A 22,396-nucleotide genomic window follows, 5' to 3' on the forward strand; every position below is an offset into this window, starting at 1 on the left:
AGTTGTATAAGATCTTTATTGACTTAACATACCACTTTAAAAAGCAAGAACTTGAAGTGAAGCTTGATGGTCGAGAATGAGATTCTTTGCCTTCCCTACTTGTGTGAGAGAGTTGGCCAATCTCAACAGTGTTTTCAGGACCTCTGATTTCAGAGGGATTTATCAGTTGGCAATTATTTTATGCATTTGTCAGCACCCAGACCAAAAACAACAAACGTTTGTGCTGCATAGAAATTAATTCAGTATTGCCTTATGGCTTTCTCTTCCTTATGGACTCAAATCACCAGCAAATTTGGTAAAAGTATAATTTCAACAGCCATAAGAAATGGAGACTGAAGATATTAATGGTTTGTGTGAGCCTTTTCCATGTATTTGCTGCCCTCAATCCATGTTTCCTATCACCCTGATTGCATGCATAATCCTTATGGTTTTTATACATATTTTCTCTTTCCTTAATCTATTAAACATACAGGCTACCTTTGCTAAAAGGTGATAGAGCATTATCACAGACCTATTTACTATTAGCATGTATTCACAGTGATTGAACATGCTAATGTAGTGCATTGTAGTAAATTCAGCCCATAGATTGATGTAAATAACTGTCTTATAGGTACAGGAGCTGGAAATTCAACATCTACTATAAATAAAATTCTCGGGACTAGCCCTCAAAGTAATTCTCTAATGGGAAGAGGGGCTTCTAGAGGAAAAGGCATCAATGTCACAAGCAGGGGTCTGTACTGGAACCGGTGCTATTTAACTTATTTATAAATGATCTGGAAATTGGAACGACGAGGGAAGTGATTAAATTTGCAGATGACACTGAACTGTTCAAAGTTGTTAAAACGCATGCGGATTGTGAAAAATTGAAGGCGGACCTTAGGGAATTGGAAGACTGGGCATCCAAATGACAGATGAAATTTAATGTGGACAAATGCAAAGTGATGCACATTGGGAAGAATAACCTGAATCACAGTTACTGGCTGCTAGGGTCCACCTTGGGGATTAGCGCCAAAGAAAAGGATCTGGGTATCATCGTAGATGATACGATGAAACCTTCCGCCCAATGTGTAGCGGCGGCCAAAAAAGCAAACAGGATGCTAGGAATTATTTAAAAAGGGATGGTTAACAAGACTAAGAAAGTTATGATGCCCCTGTATCGCTCCATGGTGCGACCTCATCTGGAGTATTGCGTTCAATTCTGATCTCCTTCTCTCAAGAAAGATATAGGGGTGCTAGAAAAGGTTCAAAGAAGAGCGACCTAGATAATAAAGGGGATGGAACTCCTCTTGTATGAGGAAAGCCTAAAACGGTTAGAGTTCTTCAGCTTGGAAAAGAGACAGCTAAAGGGAGATATGATTGAAGTCTACTCCATCAAAAATTACAAAGACTAGGGGACACTCGATGAAGTTACAGGGAAATACTTTTAAAAACCAATAGGAGGAAATATTTTTTTTAGTCAGAGAATAGTTAAGCTCTGGAATGCGTTGCTAGAGGATGTGGTAAGAGCGGATAGCGTAGCTAGTTTTAAGAAAGGTTTGGACAAGTTCCTGGAGGAAAAGCCCATGGTCTGTTATTGAGTAAGACATAGGGGAAGCCACTGCTTGCCCTGGATCGGTAGCACGGAATGTTGCTACTCCTTGGGTTTTGGCCAGGATTGGCCACTGTGAGAACGGGCTAGATGGACCATTGGTCTGACCCAGTACGACTATTCTTATATTCTTATATATTCTTACAAGTACAACAAATGGCTGATCCACTGCCAGGGGCAACTTTGTTTTGCACAAAAAGGGGTGATATGATTGGCTACTGGTCTGCTTTTCCTTATAAACAAGTACAAAGTGTAACTAAATGTGAGGTGCTCATGATACATACACGAGTTTTTACTAAATTAGAGTGCTAACATTTGTTAGGAAATTGAAAAGGCCTAACTCTAGAGAAACTGAATCTCTCTTCTCAATGCTTTTACAGGTTATTTTCAAGCATAACTCATTGCTTGCTTCTTCCCTTGCACCCCTTTTCTGAGGCTCTCATTACATTACAGTCAGTACCATCTGAAGCTGAACCGAATAGCTGACCCCATGACAGCTGCTTGCCATACCTGCATGCTGGTGGTCATTGGTCAATGTAAAGCCCAGACCTTTGCACTGACCTTTGCTTGTTGTAAGTTTATTCTTGGAAAAGGAATGAGTGTTGTCTCTGCAAGGAGATAAGCTTCCTTTGTTTGGCATGTCCCGATCCGGGCAGTCTACTGTTCATATGAAACTCAAAGCCGAGTTCTGGGATTTCATGCACAGAGAAATATACCAGCGTAAAAAAAGAGAGGAAAAATGTGCAACGTGCACAATTGCTCAGCATTTGTTTCACTAGCTTTTGAAAATCGAGTTTGGAATTTTTAAATTATTAATTCCTTACTCCTCGAATAGAATATTACAGTCAAACGAACAACATTTATTGACAATTCCTTCTCTCAAGATCATCAATACCAGACGACAATTTATTTTTTCCGTTACGGCCCCTCAAATCTGGAACTCTCTTCCAATTTATTTGAGAGAAGAACAAAATCTGGATAAATTTAAGACTAACTTAAAAACATTTCTTTTCAAAGATGCCTTTGAGTGATAATTCTCACCCTTGGATTTATTAATTATGTTGATTTTGATTAATGAATTTTATATTCCCTACCTTGTGTTTTTCCCCTGACTATTCTTTCTATAATACTTTGTAGTTCAAATCCCTTTTTCCCTTTTTTCTTGTTTGTGAAGTTTGTGAATAGTCTGGTTTAATTTTAAGTCTATGTTAAATATTGTATTACTTTTTAATATTGTAATTTTTAATGTTTATTATTTATGTTCATCGCTTTGAAGTATGATTAAGTGATTAATCAAAAACACTAATAAACTTGAAACTTGAATATTTTGTGCAAAAGGCATGTTGACATTTTAGTCATTTCTTAGACTACTTATAGGAAATGTCTGCATAAACCCTTATCGCCTTCTTCACTATATTTGAAACCAGTGGGATTGTGTTCCATGAATGGGAGACTGTCTCATATAACAGGACCTGAAACAGAAATAGAAGACTGTATGACTGCAGCAGGGCATTAATGAATAGTTACATTTAAGGGCCCAGTGATAAAGAAAAGAGACCGCTGTGTTTCCACCATTACCTTTTCTGAGTTATTTCCAGATTTGCACTCCTATATATTATTCACTACAAGACTGATAAAAAATTGATTTTAACCTATCTACTTGGAACTACAATCCGCCGCTTAACAATCAGCCATTTTACCTGTGATATTAACTCGTTGATTCTTCTCAACCAATCATAAAGACATTGGTACCCTATAATCTTCAGTGCCTGAGTTGGAATAGTTGGTACTGCCTTTAGTCTTCTAATTCGAGCTGAATTAAGCCAACCGGGTGCTCTACTAGGTGATAATCAAATTTATAATGTTTTAGTACTGGTTGCCATACATGAAAAAGGACATGGTACTACTCAAAAGGGTCCAGAGAAGAGCGACTAAGATGGTTAAGGGGTTAGAGGAACTGCCGTACAGCGAAAGATTAGAGAAACTGGGCCTCTTTTCCCTTGAACAGAGGAGATTGAGAGGGGACATGGTCGAAACATTCAAGGTACTGAAAGGGATAGTCTTAGTAGATAAGGACAAGTTGTTCACCCTCTCCAAGGTAGGGAGAACGAGAGGGCACTCTCTAAAGTTGAAAGGGGATAGATTCCTTACAAAAGTAAGGAAGTTCTTCTTCACCCAGAGAGTGGTAGAAAACTGGAACGCTCTTCATAGGAGAAAACACCCTCCAGGGATTCAAGACAAAGTTAGACAAGTTACTGCTGAACAAGAGCATGTGCTGTTAGGGCTAGTCTCGGTTAGGGTGCTGGTCTTTGACCAGAGGGCCGGCACGTTTGCGGACTGCTGGGCATGATGGACCACTGGTCTGACCCAGCAGCAGCAATTCTTATGTTCTTAGTAACTGCCCATGCATTCATTATAATTTTTTTCATAGTTATACCTATTATAATTGGAAGATTTGGTAATTGACTAGTTCCACTAATAATTGGAGCCTTTCCACATATAAACAACATGAGTTTTTGACTTCTCCTGCCATCATTTTTATTACTACTAGCATCATCTGGAATTGAAGCTGGAGCAGGTACAGGTTGAACAGTATATTCACCATTAGCTGGCAACATTGCTCATGCAGGAGCATCTGTAGACCTAACAATCTTTTCACTTCACCTAGTTCAGTGGTTCTCATCCCTGTCCTGGGGACCCCTCAGCCAGTTGGGTTTTCAAGATATGCCTAATGAATATGCAAGAGAGAGATTTGCATGTAATGGAAAGTTTAGGTATGCAAATCTCTTTCATGCATATTCATTAGGGATATCTTGAAAACCAGAGTGGCTGGGGGGGGTTCCCAGGACAGGATTGAGAACCACTGACCTAGCTGGTGTGTCTTCTATTTTAGGTCAAAAACCACAAGTAACCTTAGATAGTTACAGTTTGATCCCACTTTAAGACCTCCGCGGTGCAGGCTGTGTGTAGATTTCATTCACAGTTTCATTAGCACCAGAGTCTTCATCGATCTTTTTATATATATATTCTTTTATAACTTTATATTTGTATTATTTCTAAATACTCATCTCTTTCATGAAGCATAGCAGGGGTTCTTCATTCCAACATAGGCTATGTTTTGCCCAACGTGCTTTATCAAGGTATTTCCCCTTAGTTATGCCGGTTCCATGTTGAGGAAACTGACGGTATAGCACGCATGGAACCGGCATAACTAAGGGGAAATACCTTGATAAAGCCCTTTGGAATGAAGAGCCCCTGCTATGCTTCATGAAAGAGATGAGTATTTAGAAATAATACAAATATAAAGTTATAAAAGAATATATAGTAAAAAAAAAACCAACAACTATAAAAAGATCGATGAAGACTCTGGTGCTAATGAAACTGTGAATTAAATCTACACACAGCCTGCACTGCTGAGGTCTTAACCCTTTCAGGACCAAGGGACATATTTGTCCCATAACTTTAAAATCCTATAAATTTTGATTGGGATAGTCTACAGTTCTAAATTTGATATGTACGGATTCCATATGATACTGCCTTTATCTAAACAAACTGGTTCCGACATTCATTCATTAGCGTCGTTGCCAGATTGACGAGAAGATTCACTTGCCACACTGTCCATAAGCCAGAAGTGTGATTTTTTAAATAAAAATAATGATATTTCACAAAAAAAAATCAATTTTTTGGCATCTGCAAGCCCTTTTTACCATAAAAATGTCGTCAAAACCACAAAAATTGGCCTACGATCCTTATGGTCCTGAAAGGGTTAAAGTGGGATCAAATTGTAATTATCTAAGGTTACTTGTGGTTTTTGATATAGATAATACAACCTTAGAAAAGTAACGTACTTACTGCCTAATATATTTGTGCTTCTATTTTAGGTGCCATTAATTTTATTACAACAATTAATAAAAAAAACTCCCGGCTATATCACAGTACCAAACACCATTATTTGTTTGATCAGTATTAGTTACCGCTGTTTAATTACTCTTATCCCTTCCTGATTTAGAAGCTGGCATCACTACTCTCTTAACGTACCGCAATTTAAATGCAACATTTTTTGATCCAGCTGGTGGTGGTGAGCCAATTTTGTACTAACACTTGTTTTGATTCTTTGGTCACCCAGAAGTGTATATTTTAATTTTACCTGGCTTCGGAATAATTTTGCATATCGTCATATTATTCAGAAAAAAAAGAGCCATTTGGCTATATAGGCATGGTATGAGCAATAATATCTATTGGTCTATTAGGCTTTATTGTTTGAGCCCTCCATATATTTACTGTTGGCATAAATGTTGATACACAAGCATACTTTACCTCTGCCACAATAATTATTACCATTCCTACAAGGAGTAAAGGTATTTAGCTGACTAGCAACCCTACATGGTGGTGCAATTAAACGAGACACCGCACTACTATGAGCCCTCGGATTTATTTTTCTTTTTACTGTCAAAGGCTTTGCTAAAATCTAAACACACCACATCTAGCACTCATCCTCCATCCAGTTCTCTGGTCACCCAGCCAAAGGAATTGATCAGGTTTGTCTGACAAGACCTGCCTCTAGGGAATCCATGTTGCCTCGGGTCCTGTAATCCACTGGATTCCAGAAGCATCACTATTCTGATTTTAAAAGTGTTTCCATTAATTTACTTATCACAGAAGACATACTCATGTGCATTCAAGACTCGATGTGAACCGCTTAGAAGTCATCTGACTATGGCGGTATAGAAGAAAAAAGTTATTATTATTATTATATGTTTCTTATTATGAATTACATTTTGCATAGTTCTAGAATTGTGTTATGACATTGAATATACAGATCTGATTTCTGCACCTCGCTGTAGATCAGTGATTCAAATTCATACTACAATATATTTTGAATTTTATTTTGTAGAAAGCATAATGTGAACAATGTCACCTTCCCTGTGACCCATTCCTGTAGTTTACGGATCAAATGCACATGCTTAAGGCTATGAAGGACATATTGGTTCTTGATGTTGCATTCCCTGACAAACAATAGCAAGAAAATGAACTAACCCCCTCCCCCCCCCTCAAAACCTTTACAGAAGAGTTAAGAATGAGAGACACAGAGAGAAACCAAATATCTTTTTTTTTTCTCGTTTTTCAAATATTTGTTTGGCCTTTAGCACTATTTGTCTTCTCTGTTTACATTGGATTTCGTTTTTAGGCACAGTTTTTCCTCTGCAGAACATAATATTGTAAAGAATAATAAAATGGACAGAAGGAATGTGTTATCTGTGTACATTGAGGGCCTTCTCTGAACTATTAAAGAAAGCAGGTTGTCCAAGATGGAGTAAACAGAAGAATATAGTGAGGGTGTAAGAGATTGAGTGCTAGATGCACTAAAGCCTCAGATCATCTAACAATCATCGCTAAACCGGTTCAACTGTTTTAGTGACCGATCACATTTGTTGACTCAATGCTCTAAACAGCTCACCTTGTGGTTTTCTGTGCGGTCCTACATTCTCCAATTCTGGAATGGAAATGAGCTAATTAATATTAAAACCAGGCTTCCGATCGATGCCCTAACCTTGCATGCCAAAATTGGGTTGGTAGGACCGACCCGGAAAACCTGATAGGTCTGCCTGATTATTTCATTTTTTTTCTAAGGGCACACACACAATATCTGGCCCTTAAAAAGAATGCCGTCCCCCCCCCCCCCCCGAACCAGAAATAGGCAGGAGGGATACCCACTCCCTCAAGCTGCTGCAACCTCCCCCCTGCACGGACCCCCCACCGCAAGTCTCCCCCACTCCCCTTCCTAAAAAAATAAATCAACAGGATGGATGCCCACTTCCTCCTGTCACTGAATGCCCCTGTCCTCCCCCCCCTCCCGAACCTCCCCATACCTGGAAATTAGGTGATAGCAAGAAGGATGCCTAGTCCCTCCTGCTCCTCTGGTCTGTCACTCCAAAATGGCAGTCCTTTTTCTTTTCCGTGCATCCTGGGATAAATGGGGAGAGGCCTAATGCCCTGATTGGTTCAGATGCCTAAGTCCCCTCCCAGGGAAGAACCTAAGGCCTTGATTGGACCATCCAGTGGCAGGAAGGAAGGGGGACCATCCAGTGGCAGGAAGGAGTGGACATCCGGAATGAGGGAAGGACAGATGCTGCATGGGCTGTGGGGGGAGGTGGATTGGGAAAGCAAGGACAGATATTGCACAGACTGGGAGGGGTTTGGGAAGGCAGAGAAGGACAGATGCTGCATGGGCTGGGAGATTGGGAAGGCAGGGAAGGACAGATGCTGCATGGGCTGGGAGGGGATTGGGAAGAACAGATTCTGCATAGGCTGAAGGGAGGGAAAGAGAGATGCATGAGTGAGGTGGTGGGAAGGGAAGGAAAGATAAATGCTGCCGGTGGGTAAGGGAAGAGAAGAAAATAATTTTTGGACATAGGTGTGTGGAGTGGGAGGGAAAGAGAGATCATATACATAGGGAAAGGAAGAAAGAGAGAGAGAATTGTTGGACATATTAGTGGTGGAGAGGAGGGAGGGAGAAATGTTACACTGGGAGAGAGGAGAGATGTTCCAAAGAAGGGAATGATGTCAGATTCCGGAGAAGGGTAATGGAAGGAGGGAAAAAAAGAGATGTCAGATCACTGGAATGGGAAGGAGAGAGAGATGCAGACCATGGAATGGAAGGAGAAGAAAGAGATGCCAGACCGCAGAAAGGAGGGGAGAGAAGAGAGAAGTTAGACCATGGGATGAGGGAGGGAAGGAGAGAGAGATGCCAACCATTGGCGAGGAGAGCAATTCCAGGCTATGGGAAGGAGAGAAGAAATATACTAGACCATAGGAGGGGGGGAAAGTCAGATATCTAACCACAGGAGAGGGAGAGAGAGGGATGAGATGGTACACAGGGATGGAAGGGAAGGGGAGACAGAGGGAAGAGAAGGTGCACAGCAATGGGTGTAGCATCTTATGGATAAATGGAAATAAGAAGAAAGAGGGAGGAGATGGTACACATGGATAGATGGGAAGGGAAGACATGGAAAAGTAGATAGATTTTGGCAAGAAAGCAGAAAAATGGAAGAAAGTTGAATGTTAAAAGTTAATGCTAAAGATGGATGTAAGGCCGAAAAGTGAAGAAGGAAAGAAAAACAGCAAATGGATATCAAGGCTCTGGATACAAAGTTAAGAGGACAGACAGAAGGAATCGCAGCTAGAGACTGGGAAAAGATAGTTAAAAAAATAAAATCACTAGACCATAAAGGTAGGGGATATGATTTTATTTTCAATTTAGTAATTGAAATGTGTCAATTTTGAGAATTTACATATGTTGTCTATATTATGCACTGTTCAGGAAAAAATGCATTTGTTTCTATTTCTCTGGGGTTGTATTGAATGCAAAGTCTTGCATCTTAGGGTTTTGTTTGTCTACAGTATATTAGTACTTTAATTTCTGGTCCTGTATTTGCATAGGGGTTATCTATGTTTTGCATGAGTGACCAAGGCCAGGTGTTCTGGTAGGAATGAATGTTGAAAAGCATACAGTATACTTTGTGTAGTTTAATTTTGTAGTTAACCATTATGTGTTGTTAATAAGGTTATATTGTGTGTATATATGAAAAATGAATGGAAAATGGTATTACAATTAGTACTATTATGGGGCGGAGATTGGGCGGAGCTTTTGCCCCCCAAAACAAAAGTGTTCCACTGCCTATGTTCTTTCCCCTTAATTCTATAAACTTGCCAAACAATTTTAATTTAGCATGCAAAGTTGTAAATGCTGTCAGTTATGTATATAATTTTATTCAATAATAAGCTACTAATGGGTTAGTGACTAAAAACACTGGGTATAATTTGTGCTAATTGACACTAATTAGCAGGTTCACATGCAACTGCCATTATTTGGGAATCTGCAAATTGCACATAGTGCCCAACTGCAAGGGAGGCAGAGACCTGGGAGGGGCTTGGGGAATCCAGGGCTGTGCCTAGAACCTACATGCACAGGTTATAGAATACCAGCGGTTATGAGACTAACATACCATTGAGCTGATGATGTAGGTTCTTACGCCTAAAGATAGACATATAAGTGTAGGCTTACGCTAGTATTCTAGAACCGTAGTTAAAAAATGCAACTGCTGTTATAGACCTGGCATTTAGGGCCATATTCTATAAATGGCACCCAAGAAATCAGCATTGACTAGAATGGTGCTTAGTGTGAGTCCATAAAAGGTATGTATACTTTATGGAATTGTGCTTAACACCAGTATGCATCATAACTTTTAGATGCATCCATTTAGGCCAAGGAAAGCCAGGCCTAGACTTGTGCATGGATCGGGCATATTCTTTAACAGTGCACCTAACTTTTAGAAGCACCCATGCTCCTCCCCTGGCCACACCCCCTTTTCAGATTTGCACACTAGAACTGGTGTGCAGCATATTATAGAATACACCTACCAAGTTGTGTGTGCACTTTTTAGTTAGTGCCAGTTCAGTTATTGTGTTAATTGCCAATTATCAACATCAATTAGGCTTGCTAACCAATTAAGTTGCACATGGAAATCGTCTGTAAGCACTGATTTCTGCATACAATATAAGGCACCATATATAGCATTTGGGGGTTAGTGTACATCATCCCAGTATCTAACTTCAGATCGGTTGAGGATTACCCCCTTATGTCTTCTAATTTTTTCTTACAACAAGAAGCCAAATCCCAAAGTGTGCAGAGAGAAAAGGTGAATTTTAATTAGACATGACAGGGTTGAGAAGGTGGAAGTAAAGGTTTAGCACCAAAGCTACTAGAAGATGAGTAAAAAAGTAAAAGGGTGAGTTGGGCAACAATGACAGCAAGGCTAAGTTGGCAGACCAAGAAAAGGAACATCGTAAATCACAGTTATTACATAATTATGATTTATGATGTAATGACATCACAGCTGTGATGCATGACTTTATTTGGACTAGGCCCAGCCTCAATTATAGAGCTTACTCATGTATTTTCTATATTTATTGTAAGCAGATGCACAAAAAGAAATGATTCTGTAACCGATGCGAGCTTGCTTCTAAATTCTCAGAGAGGTGCAGAAATCAGATCTGTGACCTTTCACAATGTACTCTCTGCAGAAGGGAGCAGGTCGTATGTATGCAATCAGGCCATATGATAAAAACCTCTGCTTTCTTAAAAGGCATTGACTGGCTCGATGTAGGAACTGTAGGTATTTAATCTAGGATTTTTAGGCTCCTAAAATTGGGTTGAGCATTCAAACCTAAACTTAGGCCATGTAGTTAGAGTCCCAGAAGCAGAAATCAACTCTGTGCTTGATTTCTCCCCAGAACCTTCAGCTTCTCCATATCCACTTTATTAGAATCCTAAATTTAGGAATTTGGCAAATTATGGATACTAAATTTAGGATAAACGGTCCCAATTATACGTTAGTATCCTTACTCAAACTCCTATGTTAGGCCAACGATAGCACTGAGAAGTGAAACTTGCTCATTAATAGAGATGAAGACTTTATTTCTCAAGTGCCCAAAGTCAGCAGCCAGAGCAAATCATGGTTGTTGAACATATTATTGGGCTATCATCGATTATTGTCTTATTTTCTCTATGAGCTTCTTTTTATGTTTTTTTTATATATTATATTGTTGTTCATTTATTATTATTGCACTTTTGCTTATGCTGTAAATGTGTGGTACTTAGCTCGGGTTTGAAGTAACGCCCAGCATGCTTCCCACACCCCGTTCGTGACGGAAGATCTCCGTTTCGCCCCCCCCCCAAAAAAAAATAAAAAATAAAAAAAGGGCTGGATCTAGGTGCCTAGGTACTTATCAGGGCCGTAGTAAGCTAAAACTGCACCCTGTGCAATCGCACACCATGATGTCTCTCCCCCTCCCATGGAGAATGCCTCCCTACTTCCCTCCTGCCTTACCCAAACACCCAATGCAGCATCTCTATCCGTTTGCCCCAGAATCCACCCCTCACCTACAGGCAAAAGACTATGCCTAGCAAGCACAGTGACACTCTGCTGAGCCTCCCGCTCAAGCAAGTCCAGGCATTGCCAGGCCCTGACTACACAGCAACTGAAAGAGGATGTATGCCTGAAAAGGGTGGGACTCGTCAATGCCTGGAACATGCCCAAGCAGGAGACCCCCGCGGAGCACCTCCACACCCACCGTACATGGTTCCTCATCCACAAATGGAAGAGAAGGGGGACCCTGGGAGGGAGGGGGGGGGCAGGAAAGAGAGAGGCAGAGACGCCGCACTATATGGGGAGGGGACAGAAGGGAAGCAGTGAGGCACTTTGTTTTAGCTCCCTTGCCTCTCTTGCGCCCCGTGCGACTGTACTGCCCGCACTTAGAACTTTAAATATCAGGCTCAGAGATGTTTTAGTCATGTTAGTTCTTCAGAACGATTTATGCCAGATGTGTGTCACTTGAAGACAATAAGAGCAGAAAACTTATCTGATGTTGGGTTCAGATGTGTCACGTTTTCATCATTGTTTTCCATAATGGGGTGAGAGGAAAACAAGAGATGTGTTCCTTTTCTCTAATTCATGAAAACAAAGGGGCAGTTTTATAAAAGGATATCTATGTAGCACCTCTTCTATAAAGGAAAGTGGGCGCCATTTTTTTCCTTTATAGAATACCAGCGTAATAAGTAAAATACACACCTATAACTTAAATGTGAGCAATTATGCCAACCGTAGAACTGGAGTAAATACTTGAACCTAAATGCTGGAGATGTGCTTAACTTGTAGTATAGTATAGAAACTTATGCATTTAAGTGTAAGTCCCACCCTTGCTCTACTCTACCTCCCAATAAAATGTAAGATATGTGCATATTTACAGAACAGGGCTTTGGTGGAATGGTAACATTTGCATATACCCCCAGATTCCATATAAGAACATAAGAATAGCCATACTAGATCAGACCAGTGGTTCATCTAGCTCAGTATCCCGTCTTCGTAGAGGCCAATTCAAGTTGCAAGTACCTGGCCAAAATCCAAATGGTGGCTGCATTCCATACCACCGATCCAGGGCAAGCAGTGGCTTCCCCTATATCTATCTCAACAGCAGACTATGGACTTTTCCTCCAGGAACTTGTTCAAACCTTTTTTTAAAACCTGGAATAGAAAATAAAATGAAACTTATCCATGCCTATTCTTTAAAAATAATACCCCCAAAATGGCTAATAATTTCTTGTATTCCCACTATTGTCTACTAAAAGAAAAAATGTAGTAAATTGTTAATAATAGTGGAGTAGAAAGGAAAGAGAAGCATATTTATACCTGATATTCAAAATAATATTCATTGTGTCACCCCTGTGCTTTAAGTGTTAATATAAACAGGATCCCCCATTGACTGACTAAAATGCACCCCTGCAATTTAGGGGCCTTGTTCCTGCTAAGCTTTGCTACCTAGGCAAATAAGTTCTAATGAGTAAAAGTACATTTCTAAATGTATAATTACTTTTTTGGTGTTCTTGAAACACCTTTTTAACACACAAAATTGTTGTGAGTGTGTTGTTTTGCCTGAGTTTGTATCATAGCATATCGCTGGAAATTATCAATGAACTTTTCCATGTAGTGAATCACCCTCCAAAGTTTGCTGCACAGAAGCATTTGCACATTTCTTAGTAAGTGGGCCTTTCACTCTCAGTGATATACAAAGCCAAAATGCCATCACTTTCCTTATTTCAGGCCAGTTTGCACATTTTCGCATGTGTTGAACCCCCATCTGCAAAATACTTCACAACTTTAGTACCCTGGCCTTCTAATGTGAAAATTAAAGCCGAAAACTAGACAATATGACCTGAACTTCAAACTCTAATTACATGTATCCTTTTGGACTCTATTTAAATTTCATTCTTGAATGGGACAAACTTCTGTCTTGGCAGATTATTTTCTACTCTTAAGTGCTCTGCTAACTTTAACAGACTGCTTTAAGATTCTCTGGGCTCTTCTTTCAATACATCTATTCACACTAACTACAGCAGTGTCTCTCAAACTGTGTGCCAAGACACAGCCCTGAAGAGATTCCGGGTATGCCACGAGAGATTCCAAAATTATGATTTTAATTTTAAAAAATTCCCTTCATAAGAAGAATAGATGATGTGTACGCAAAAGACTGTCGATGCTTTGAGCATCTGTGTGCGTAAGGATACAACCACCCAGACAAGCATCATTCTTTGCTGTAATTGGTCCTTGAAAACTAATGCCAAGTAATTTTGTTTTTAGTTTTTATGCAGCAGTTATCCCAACTTGAGCATCAAAGCAATCGAGGCTTTGTTACCATTTGAATCTTCTTATCTTTGCGAACTTGGATTTTCAGCTCTGACAGAAATTAAATTGAAAAAAAAGAGAGTGACTGCAGATGGATGATGAAATGCGTGTTTGCTCGTCAACTACTGAGCCGCGTATTGCATTAATTTGCACTCAAAAACAAGCACAGCCATCGCATTGATTAGCAATTCTATTCTACTTTAGTTTCACTGTTGTTACAATTATCCATATATAGCTTAAAGAACTTTAAATAAATAACTCTCAAAATGTAATTTTTTGTTGGTTTTGCAATTTTATAATTTCCATTATAATGTGCCGCAAAAAAACATTTGCTCCATTTAGTGTGCCAGAGCTAAACAAAAGTTCAAGAGACACATCCCATTTTTTAAAGAGCTCTCTGTGGCTCTTAGGTATCATCCTGTCCCCCTTCATGACATAATGACGTCAGTTGCCCTGACATCATCAGTTCAAATGGCTCAAACATGGATTAAGAGAGGGTGGCATTTTCAACCAGATTTGGTGTATGACTGTGGAAAGGATGCCATTTGTCTCTTGAGTCAGGATTTGCTACTGCTGGACTTGTGCCATGGAGACCTCAAGAGCGCCTGGATCCAGATGTAACAGATGAAGCCTATTTTTTCTGTGACCGAAGCTCTGACTAGTGTTCAGTGTGAAAAGGTACACACAGGGGTTTTGTTCAGATTGAATAGTTTCTTATTGTCCTCAGCCTTGTGTGTGTGTATTATTTCTTTGCTCTGCTCCATACAAAAACATACAAGAGTGTTGAAAGGGGGCATTGAATCTTCTCTCTGTTGCTCTCCTTCGTGATTTGGAGACCTTCTTCCAGTGACTTTCAGGTTGTTAAATCATTATGGGTCATAACACTCGCTGAAAGGCTATTCTGTCCTCATGCTTTAACTAAATAAAGCATACATTTCAGGCTGAAGTTTGCATAGCAAAACTTTGTTATAATGACTTTTACCTTCTGGAGCTTCCCCCACCCACCTTTTTGCCTAAAAAAAAACTGCATTAGAATAATTTTCAGTTGGATCATGTCAGCCACTAAAAAATGAAATCAGTGTTTGCAGAATTTGGGTATGTCCAAGATTATAGGGCGTTGTAGCAAAAAGAAACATAAATATTTCCCATTGTATTGGGGGTTACAGGCTTGATTAAAAGGAGTTCCCAAGTACACCTTGATAGGTTGCCTATTGTATGAGACTTTCTTTGGCGCATGCAAATACGGCAGTAAGCATTAGCAGGAGATCTGAGGGACTGAAATCATACTCCACATTCCTGGCTTTGGAGTGTGTGGTTCATTACTGTCATGTCAAGTGCAAAATTAATCCAGCTGGAGACATTGGACTAGATTCTGTAAATGTTACCCAAAGACGGGTGCCAAAATGATGCACGCTAAGATAGTATTCTGTAAGGGATACTCTGCGTGGATTTACAGAATAATAGCTTAGTGTAGATTTTGGAGCAAATTCGATAGGTCACCTGAAAAAATTGGCACGCAAGAAATCGGTGCGTATCATTATTCTATAAATCAGCTCCTGAGGTAGGCGCGGTTTATAGAATCACAAGTAGCATCCATCCGCACAACTAACATTTAGGTGCAGGCATTTATGCCAGTGAAAACCAGAACTTAAATGCCTGCGCCTAAGTTGGGCGCGGATCGGGCGTATTCTATAAGAGTGTGGCTAACTTTTAAAAACACCCATGCTCCTCCCCGGCCACACCCCCTTTTGAGATCTGCACGCTAGAATTAACACGCTCCACTTTATACGTAGCATACCCTTAGAAAGTTGTATGGGTAAATTCTAATTAGTGTCAATAATTGCTTATTAGTTGGCAGTTATCAGCTCTGATTGGTTTGTTAACCAATCAAGTTGCATGCACAAATCTGCAATGTGTGCAGATTTGCACGCAGAACTTTGGTCGCAGTATCCAGAGTCTGGCTTGGAGCACTAAATACTCCGACACACATAGGAATCCTATGAGCGTCAGAGTCGCGTCGGAGCATTTACCGCTCTGGGCTGCAACAGAAAGTTTTACCGTGGCTTAGTAAAAATGGGGGGGTTAAATAAAGCAAATTTCATTATTGCACCTCTATTATGCAGTACTCGCTTAGGTGTGGCTTGGTTAGGCTCCAAGTGAAAACACGATTTCATGAAAGCTGTTACTTTAGCTGGGTGTAGCAAAAGCATGTCGTTCTAGTCATGTTTTCCAAATGACATGCAATAATGTGTCATTTGCCTCTAACGGGGGGCCATTATTGGCTTGCGGTCCTGACCTACGCTAAAGTATTAACAATCACTGTGTTGGCTGCAAAAACACATGGCTCAAGAATCCTAGTCCTGTCTGAAACTCATGTCAGTCATAACTAAGAAACAATTGGCAGACATGGAGCGAAAACTAGGCTCTCTTGATCCAAGTTCTGTGGAATACAGTTTTTCCTGATTTTGCCCCTGCAGAAATCGTATTACTAGCGAAAGAGTGTATGGAAACAAAAATGCTTTTCATTTCGCTCTCTGCTGTACATTTTCCAGTTTGGGTGACTAAAGCTGGCTTTGGGTGCCTATTTTTGGAAAAGAAAAAAAAAAAAAAAGGAATTAAGATACTTTTGGAGAAAGTACTCCACTGTGTACTGACATTCCAGATGTCCAAACTATAGTTGTACCAGCCCAAGTTTTTAAGCTTTCCATGCCAATGATGACCTCATGAGGACCAGCCTGGAGAAATAGAGACACAGTTCTCTGACAATCACCAAGAACGGCTCCTTCCTTTCATATTTCTATTGACTGATCTCCACTGTCCTTCTCTTTTCCTGTCTCGGACAAAATTAGGTCTTTATAATTAACAATTGTTGGCTTTTTTGGCTTGTCTTTTAGACTTTTCTTAGAGCCTCTTTTTTTACCCCCATCAACATTGTATCCTCTTTCCTAAACGGACCTTCCCCCCCCTCTAGCCCCCTAAACTTGTGATATTTTTCTCTTTGGCATTCCTGTCCTTTTCCTTGCTGGCAGTTTCACTGCGGACTGTGGGAGATTTTACACTTGATTTGTTGAATCTGAATTCTTTGCTGTAAACTCTCACCACACAGAAGAAACTATCTTTATGAATGACAGAATGGACCTGGCCTGAATGGCGCTTTGTTTACTGTTTTCCTAAAAGGGGCCCCTCTATATTTCATCTGTCAAAGTTGCTTTTCTTTCATTCAACAATGCTTGATTGTTTTCACAAAAATTCAGGTTCCATAGGCAGGAGAATTCTGTATTATATTTTCTTGCCAAATTCCGATCTCTGTTTTCCTTCCCCTGTGCTCACAAAGGACTCATAACTTACTGTCAACTGTGAAGCAAACCACAAAGCTTCACTGTTACTCAGCAAATAGGTTCCACTGGATGTTGCCTTGCCTGGCTGTAAAGTTTGCTTAACTGCAGCAGCCGTGGCAGACGGCATGTTGGGTACAGTATCTCCCCAAAGGCCCCAACTCCTCCAAGTCCTTCAGCTTCTTTTCCGTTTTTAAGTATTTAATTTAGTGAACTCTTGCACGACGACTTATAAGATACAGATGCTTGTGGATGGATCTGCCGGCTTGGGACTTGGCAGAAATTAGCTGAATGCGGTTTTCTGTCAGCGGTTTCCCTGGTGCTTTGGGAAGGTGTCGGAGGTGTTATGCCATCGAGTTCTGACGTTCTGACTGGCGTGATAGGACAACGTAGGACTGACGAGTGGAAGGACAGCGGCTATATGTGAGTGAGTCTCTATGACTAGTACCTGTATGTATGCTCATGGTATATTTTGAAAGAGAGAAAAAAAAAAAGTCACACCGTAAGCAGCAGAAACCCAAATACCACAGAGTTGTGGTTAATTCTAATGACAAAAGGTTATTAAAAATGTTCTTGTCAGTGATTATTTAAGCTATTGATATAGTGCTAGACAATATTAGAAACAAATATCCAACCCCAAATATACTTTTAGTAAAAGTAACTTAAATGTTACAGACAGCAGGCAAACCATTACTCTGATAATTACATTTATCTCTGGCATAGACTACTTTGGGGTTTGTTTTTTTTTAGAATTTGTAACAGAACTGAATTAGATGTGACTTTATGTAATGTGCCAGGAATATGATTCTCATTGGCAGCTCTCTTAGCAATTATTGTCGGCACTGTAAGCGATTCTCGTACTTACGCAGTAGTGCACTCGGATGTTTCCAAGCAGCAATGCTGAAAGCCGAATCGGGCTCTAGGTGAGTGCTGCCAAGGGCAGAGAAAGTGTTTGCTGACCCATTGTGTTGGCTCCCGTGTCCTGCCAGTTGCCTGAAGGAGGCATGCTCTTGCTCACTTGTCGCTGAAACACTGAGTTAAGATATCATTTCTTAGAGCCCATGAAATCTTGTGCCCTGCTATTAATTTTGCAGTGCCGTGCTCTGCTCCATAGACAGCCTGTGTTGCAAGTGGCAGCATCTCAACCAGTGCAAATCTGCCAATCTCAATGTTCTACTATTCTACACTTTGAAGAACTGACAACTCAGCTGTTTTGGTACTAAACTTTTCCCCCCTCATCTCTGCGCGTATATCTATCTTATCGATTCTCCCACACTTATCTATCATCACAACAATGCTTTATTGTCGGATGCGGAGAAATGTGACATGCATTAGTATGGGAGGGAAAGGAAATAGAGACAGAGCGGAGAAAAGAGCGCTGGTTTACAAGTCAATAGATAAATAGGCTTCTCTTCTTATTGTGGCTTTCACCTTTGAAAATGATTACCTGTGTACAAGTTAATACCCTGAGTAGTTGGAATTGAATGCACCTTGTACCTGCCAATTTTTGTGGAAGCTTTCGATGTGCTTTCTTGACAGTATTTATTCAGCAATCGGGATTCGGTTATGATTCCCATAGAGGCTTACAATTCCATAAGTGAACTAAGAATCTTTTTTACAGAATGTGCCCATAGATTTTGTTAGCCGTTTTTTTTTTTCCTACAGAAAATATTTTTCTTATTATTCGGTTATAAAATATTACTCTGGGTTTTTTCCCCCCCTCCCAGTCCTTATTTCTTACCTGCAGTGATTTGAGTTCTATCTTGGCATGTCTGCAAGAAATATCAATAACTGAGTGGAAACAATTTGATTTTATTATGCTGTCAAGAGGAAATAATCAACGGTACACATTAGGGTCCCCCCCCCCTCTCTGATCTATTATTTGTAGCAAATATAAGTGAGAAAGACTGATGACATGCAGCTATAGGCAGAAGAGAGAGGAGAGTCCAGGATGCGTCGTCTTCCATTGGAAACCATATACGTAAAAAAAGCAAAGGGAAAAGTGGAATAACTGATAGATTCTATATGAAATAAAAAGAACAGCTTACAACTAAAGCTGGGCTTGATTCTTTTTTGCTGAAAGATGGTCCATGTGCTGATCTGTTTCCAAAGTTAAAACAGACAGCTTGGATTTGATACTGGTAATATGTTTTGAGTTCTGGCTACTTTCTATTTAAGCTGCTAAGAAATGAAAAGCCTATCTTTCCTGTCTGTGTCCATTGTATTTCTCCAGTCCTCTCCCACTTATCTCCCGTTACATTTATAGTATAGCGTTACTTTTCATTCTGATGCCTTTCTACTCAACACCCTGCTTCCTGTGGACTGTGCGGACAACAGTCTTTTGGCTATTGATGCCAATCCCATTACTCCATTGTCCAGTCCTCCATTTATTGGGGAAATCAGATGCATGCTATCGGGTTTGTGCCACTCTTCCCAAAACAATGATCGGCCAAAATGAGCTGAAAGGGCCTGAGTAGCAGCAGCTACCAGATCATTGTCTTTCTTTGCTAGTTCTTGAAGTTTTTGACACCTTTTCTCTTAAGCTCTCCCATTGTTGTGAACATAAATAAATTAAGGTGTCGCTGCTCTATGTGTCATCAGAAACAAGTTCTGACCCATGTGCATAAATTAAAAATATTTCCATTAGAACAGAAAATAGATCCAGTGTTTGAATGCATATCTTACATTTAGAAAGAGCTTGAAGAGTGACATCAGGAAGGGAAATTCTGAAAGCAAAAAGAGGGGTTTAAGAATAAGAACACAAAAATCATGATTAAATTAAAGAGAGGGAGAAAGACACAGCGAAGCATCAGAAGTTAACTTGCATCTGGGCATTTCTTTTCCTCTGTTGTTTTCTGTAGGTCTCTTTTTTTTCCTTGCCCTAGTACAGGGGCGGGCAACTCCGATCCTCGAGGGCCGGAATCCAGTTGGGTTTTCAGGATTGCCCCAATGAATATGCATTGAAAGCAGTGCATGCAAATAGATCTCATGCATATTCGTTGGGGAAATCCTGAAAACCTGACTGGATTCCGGCCCTCGAGGACCGGAGTTGCCTACCCCTGCCCTGCCACCAGTTCCCAGATTTTCCAAGGTTTTATAACAGTAGGTGATTCAACATGCAAATCAGAGATACTTAGAGTTTTTTAAGGGGTGGCATTTACTAATGGTTATTATGCACTACCCGCTGTAGAGTTTATAGCAGTGGTCTCCAACCTTTTACATGTAAAGGGCCACAGTGTGAATACGAGAAAACTCTTGAGGGGCCACCAAAAGATTCCAAGCTTACACATACAATTAATTTTGTAAACTACCTTGACCTGTTTGTTCAGACTGGGTATCAAACATTAAAAATGAATACAAATATTGATTCTACATCACCTCAAGGATATGTATTTTAAAAACATACTTTATTTTGGATTATCACAGTAGCAAATTCCACAAATGAGACACCTGAGTATCACACTGGATAAGATTGAAAGTAACACATTTACAGTATTTCAAGCCGACTGTTTGAGAGCGACAATCAAACTTCAGGTGGCCACGTGTTGGAGACCACCGGCTATATGAATACAATGGACCCTGCAGCAGATGGCATGAGCTAACCATTAGTAAATGACCTCCTATATATTTAGGAAACCGTGTTCTCTTTTGTAATGGCTACGGTATAGTTTTCAAATGCTTCCCTAGTACAGAAACGCAATTGCAGAAATCGCAACCGTAGGGTCTAAAGGACAAACGGTACTAGTTGCATTTATACTAGTTTCTGTGACGTATTTTCCTGTTTTCCCTTTGCACATACCCCTTTTTTAGGTTACCAAGCCTCATGGCTGAATAATACACAAGCAACAATAGTCTGACTTGCATCCCATGTACTGACTAAACGTATCTTTATTGTAAACCGCTTTGAACTTCACGATACAGCGGTATATAAGAAATAAATTATTATTATTAATTTAAGCTGTTGAGGAAGAAATACACTACCCTCCTGAGGAAGCCGAAGAAATTTGCTTTCAGTTTCTAGAGACTTGGATTTGATTTGGTGTTTTCTTCCTGGTAATTATATTTGCACTGAGTTGATCACCAGTTGTGTGTTATTACAACGGAAGGTGACAATTTGATTGTCCTCCATTGGAGAAACAAGTAATTTTACATTCACTAAGCTGTCAGGTAACACTAACTCCCTGTACCAGGAGCTCCTGGCCATGTGGTTTGGCACCTATATCTAACTACTTTGATGCTTGTGCAATGCTACTGAATCAGAGAGACTTCACTGCTTGAAGACACAGCACAGAAGGGCTTTCATTAAATTAAAAAAAAAAAAAAACACAAAAAACCAACAAACCTGTAATTGAACCGACAACCTTTTTTTTTTTTTCCTCTTTCTCTCTCTCGCACTTCATTTTATTATGCAGAGTTGCTAAATGATTTAGCGAAAGTTGGCTAGACTACAGATATCTGTTTCATGCCGAAAAAAAAAAAAAAAAATCACTGAAGTTCTGCACTCAGCTTGGGAACGAATGCCAAAAGATTTTAGAAGAAAACAAATTGGGTTTTGAGCCAAGTATTTTACCATACGCTCTACGACACGGTGACATGACACGTGAGCCTTCTGTTTTTACAACCGTTCCCTCCTTGTCAATGCAAACTTAATTCCTTTTCCGGCCCCAGCCTACAAAATTGCAGGAAATCATATGCAGATTGAAATTTTAATATGACTTTGGATGATGCTGTAGATCAGGGGTCTCAAAGTCCCTCCGCGAGGGCCGCAATCCAGTCGGGGTTTCAGGATTTCCCCAATGAATATGCATGAGATCTTATGTGCATGCACTGCTTTCAATGTATATTCATTGGAGAAATCCTGAAAACCCGACTGGATTGCGGCCCTCGAGGAGGGACTTTGACATCCCTGAGATGCTTGCAGATGTCATAAAGTGTTGCCGTGGTCAGACAGATTCTTCCTGCACTTGAAGCCAGAATTCAGATGGAAATAAGAACTACATTGAATTGATGAATTTTCTGTATTTTCAGGCCCTTGCACTGAAATGCAAATTGATTCAATGTGAAATTCATTAAGGGGTCCTTTTACTAAGCCCCAGTAAGCACTAATGCATGGCTAACAAGGTTAAAATGCATTGCTGAGGGGCGCACTTGGGTGTCCTGCCGCAGTAGTTTTTTTTCCATGTGTGCGAGCTCACCACATGCTATAAATTAAATTGATTTTTATAGCGCTG

General features: G+C 40.1%; 1 protein-coding gene across 15 annotated transcripts in view; it reads left to right on the forward strand.

Moving 5' to 3' along the window:
* The window catches only part of SOX6 (SRY-box transcription factor 6), a 945,693-nt gene that overhangs the window by 349,733 nt on the left and 573,564 nt on the right, over positions 1 to 22,396 (forward strand). For 4 of the 15 annotated variants that reach the window (XM_033928332.1, XM_033928334.1, XM_033928333.1 and 1 more), the window contains exon 1: positions 17,399 to 17,588. The exons of 10 other annotated variants lie outside the window; for them this stretch is intronic. In XM_033928332.1, the coding sequence (XP_033784223.1) occupies positions 17,512 to 17,588 (77 nt within the window). In that variant the 5' untranslated portion in view covers positions 17,399 to 17,511. Of the gene's footprint in view, positions 1 to 17,398; positions 17,589 to 21,639; positions 21,766 to 22,396 lie in introns of those variants that run through there. One more of the 15 variants, XM_033928347.1, reaches the window with a different exon arrangement.

This window comes from Geotrypetes seraphini, chromosome 19 (assembly GCF_902459505.1).
Source record: "Geotrypetes seraphini chromosome 19, aGeoSer1.1, whole genome shotgun sequence".
In the NCBI taxonomy this organism is placed as follows: domain Eukaryota; kingdom Metazoa; phylum Chordata; class Amphibia; order Gymnophiona; family Dermophiidae; genus Geotrypetes; species Geotrypetes seraphini.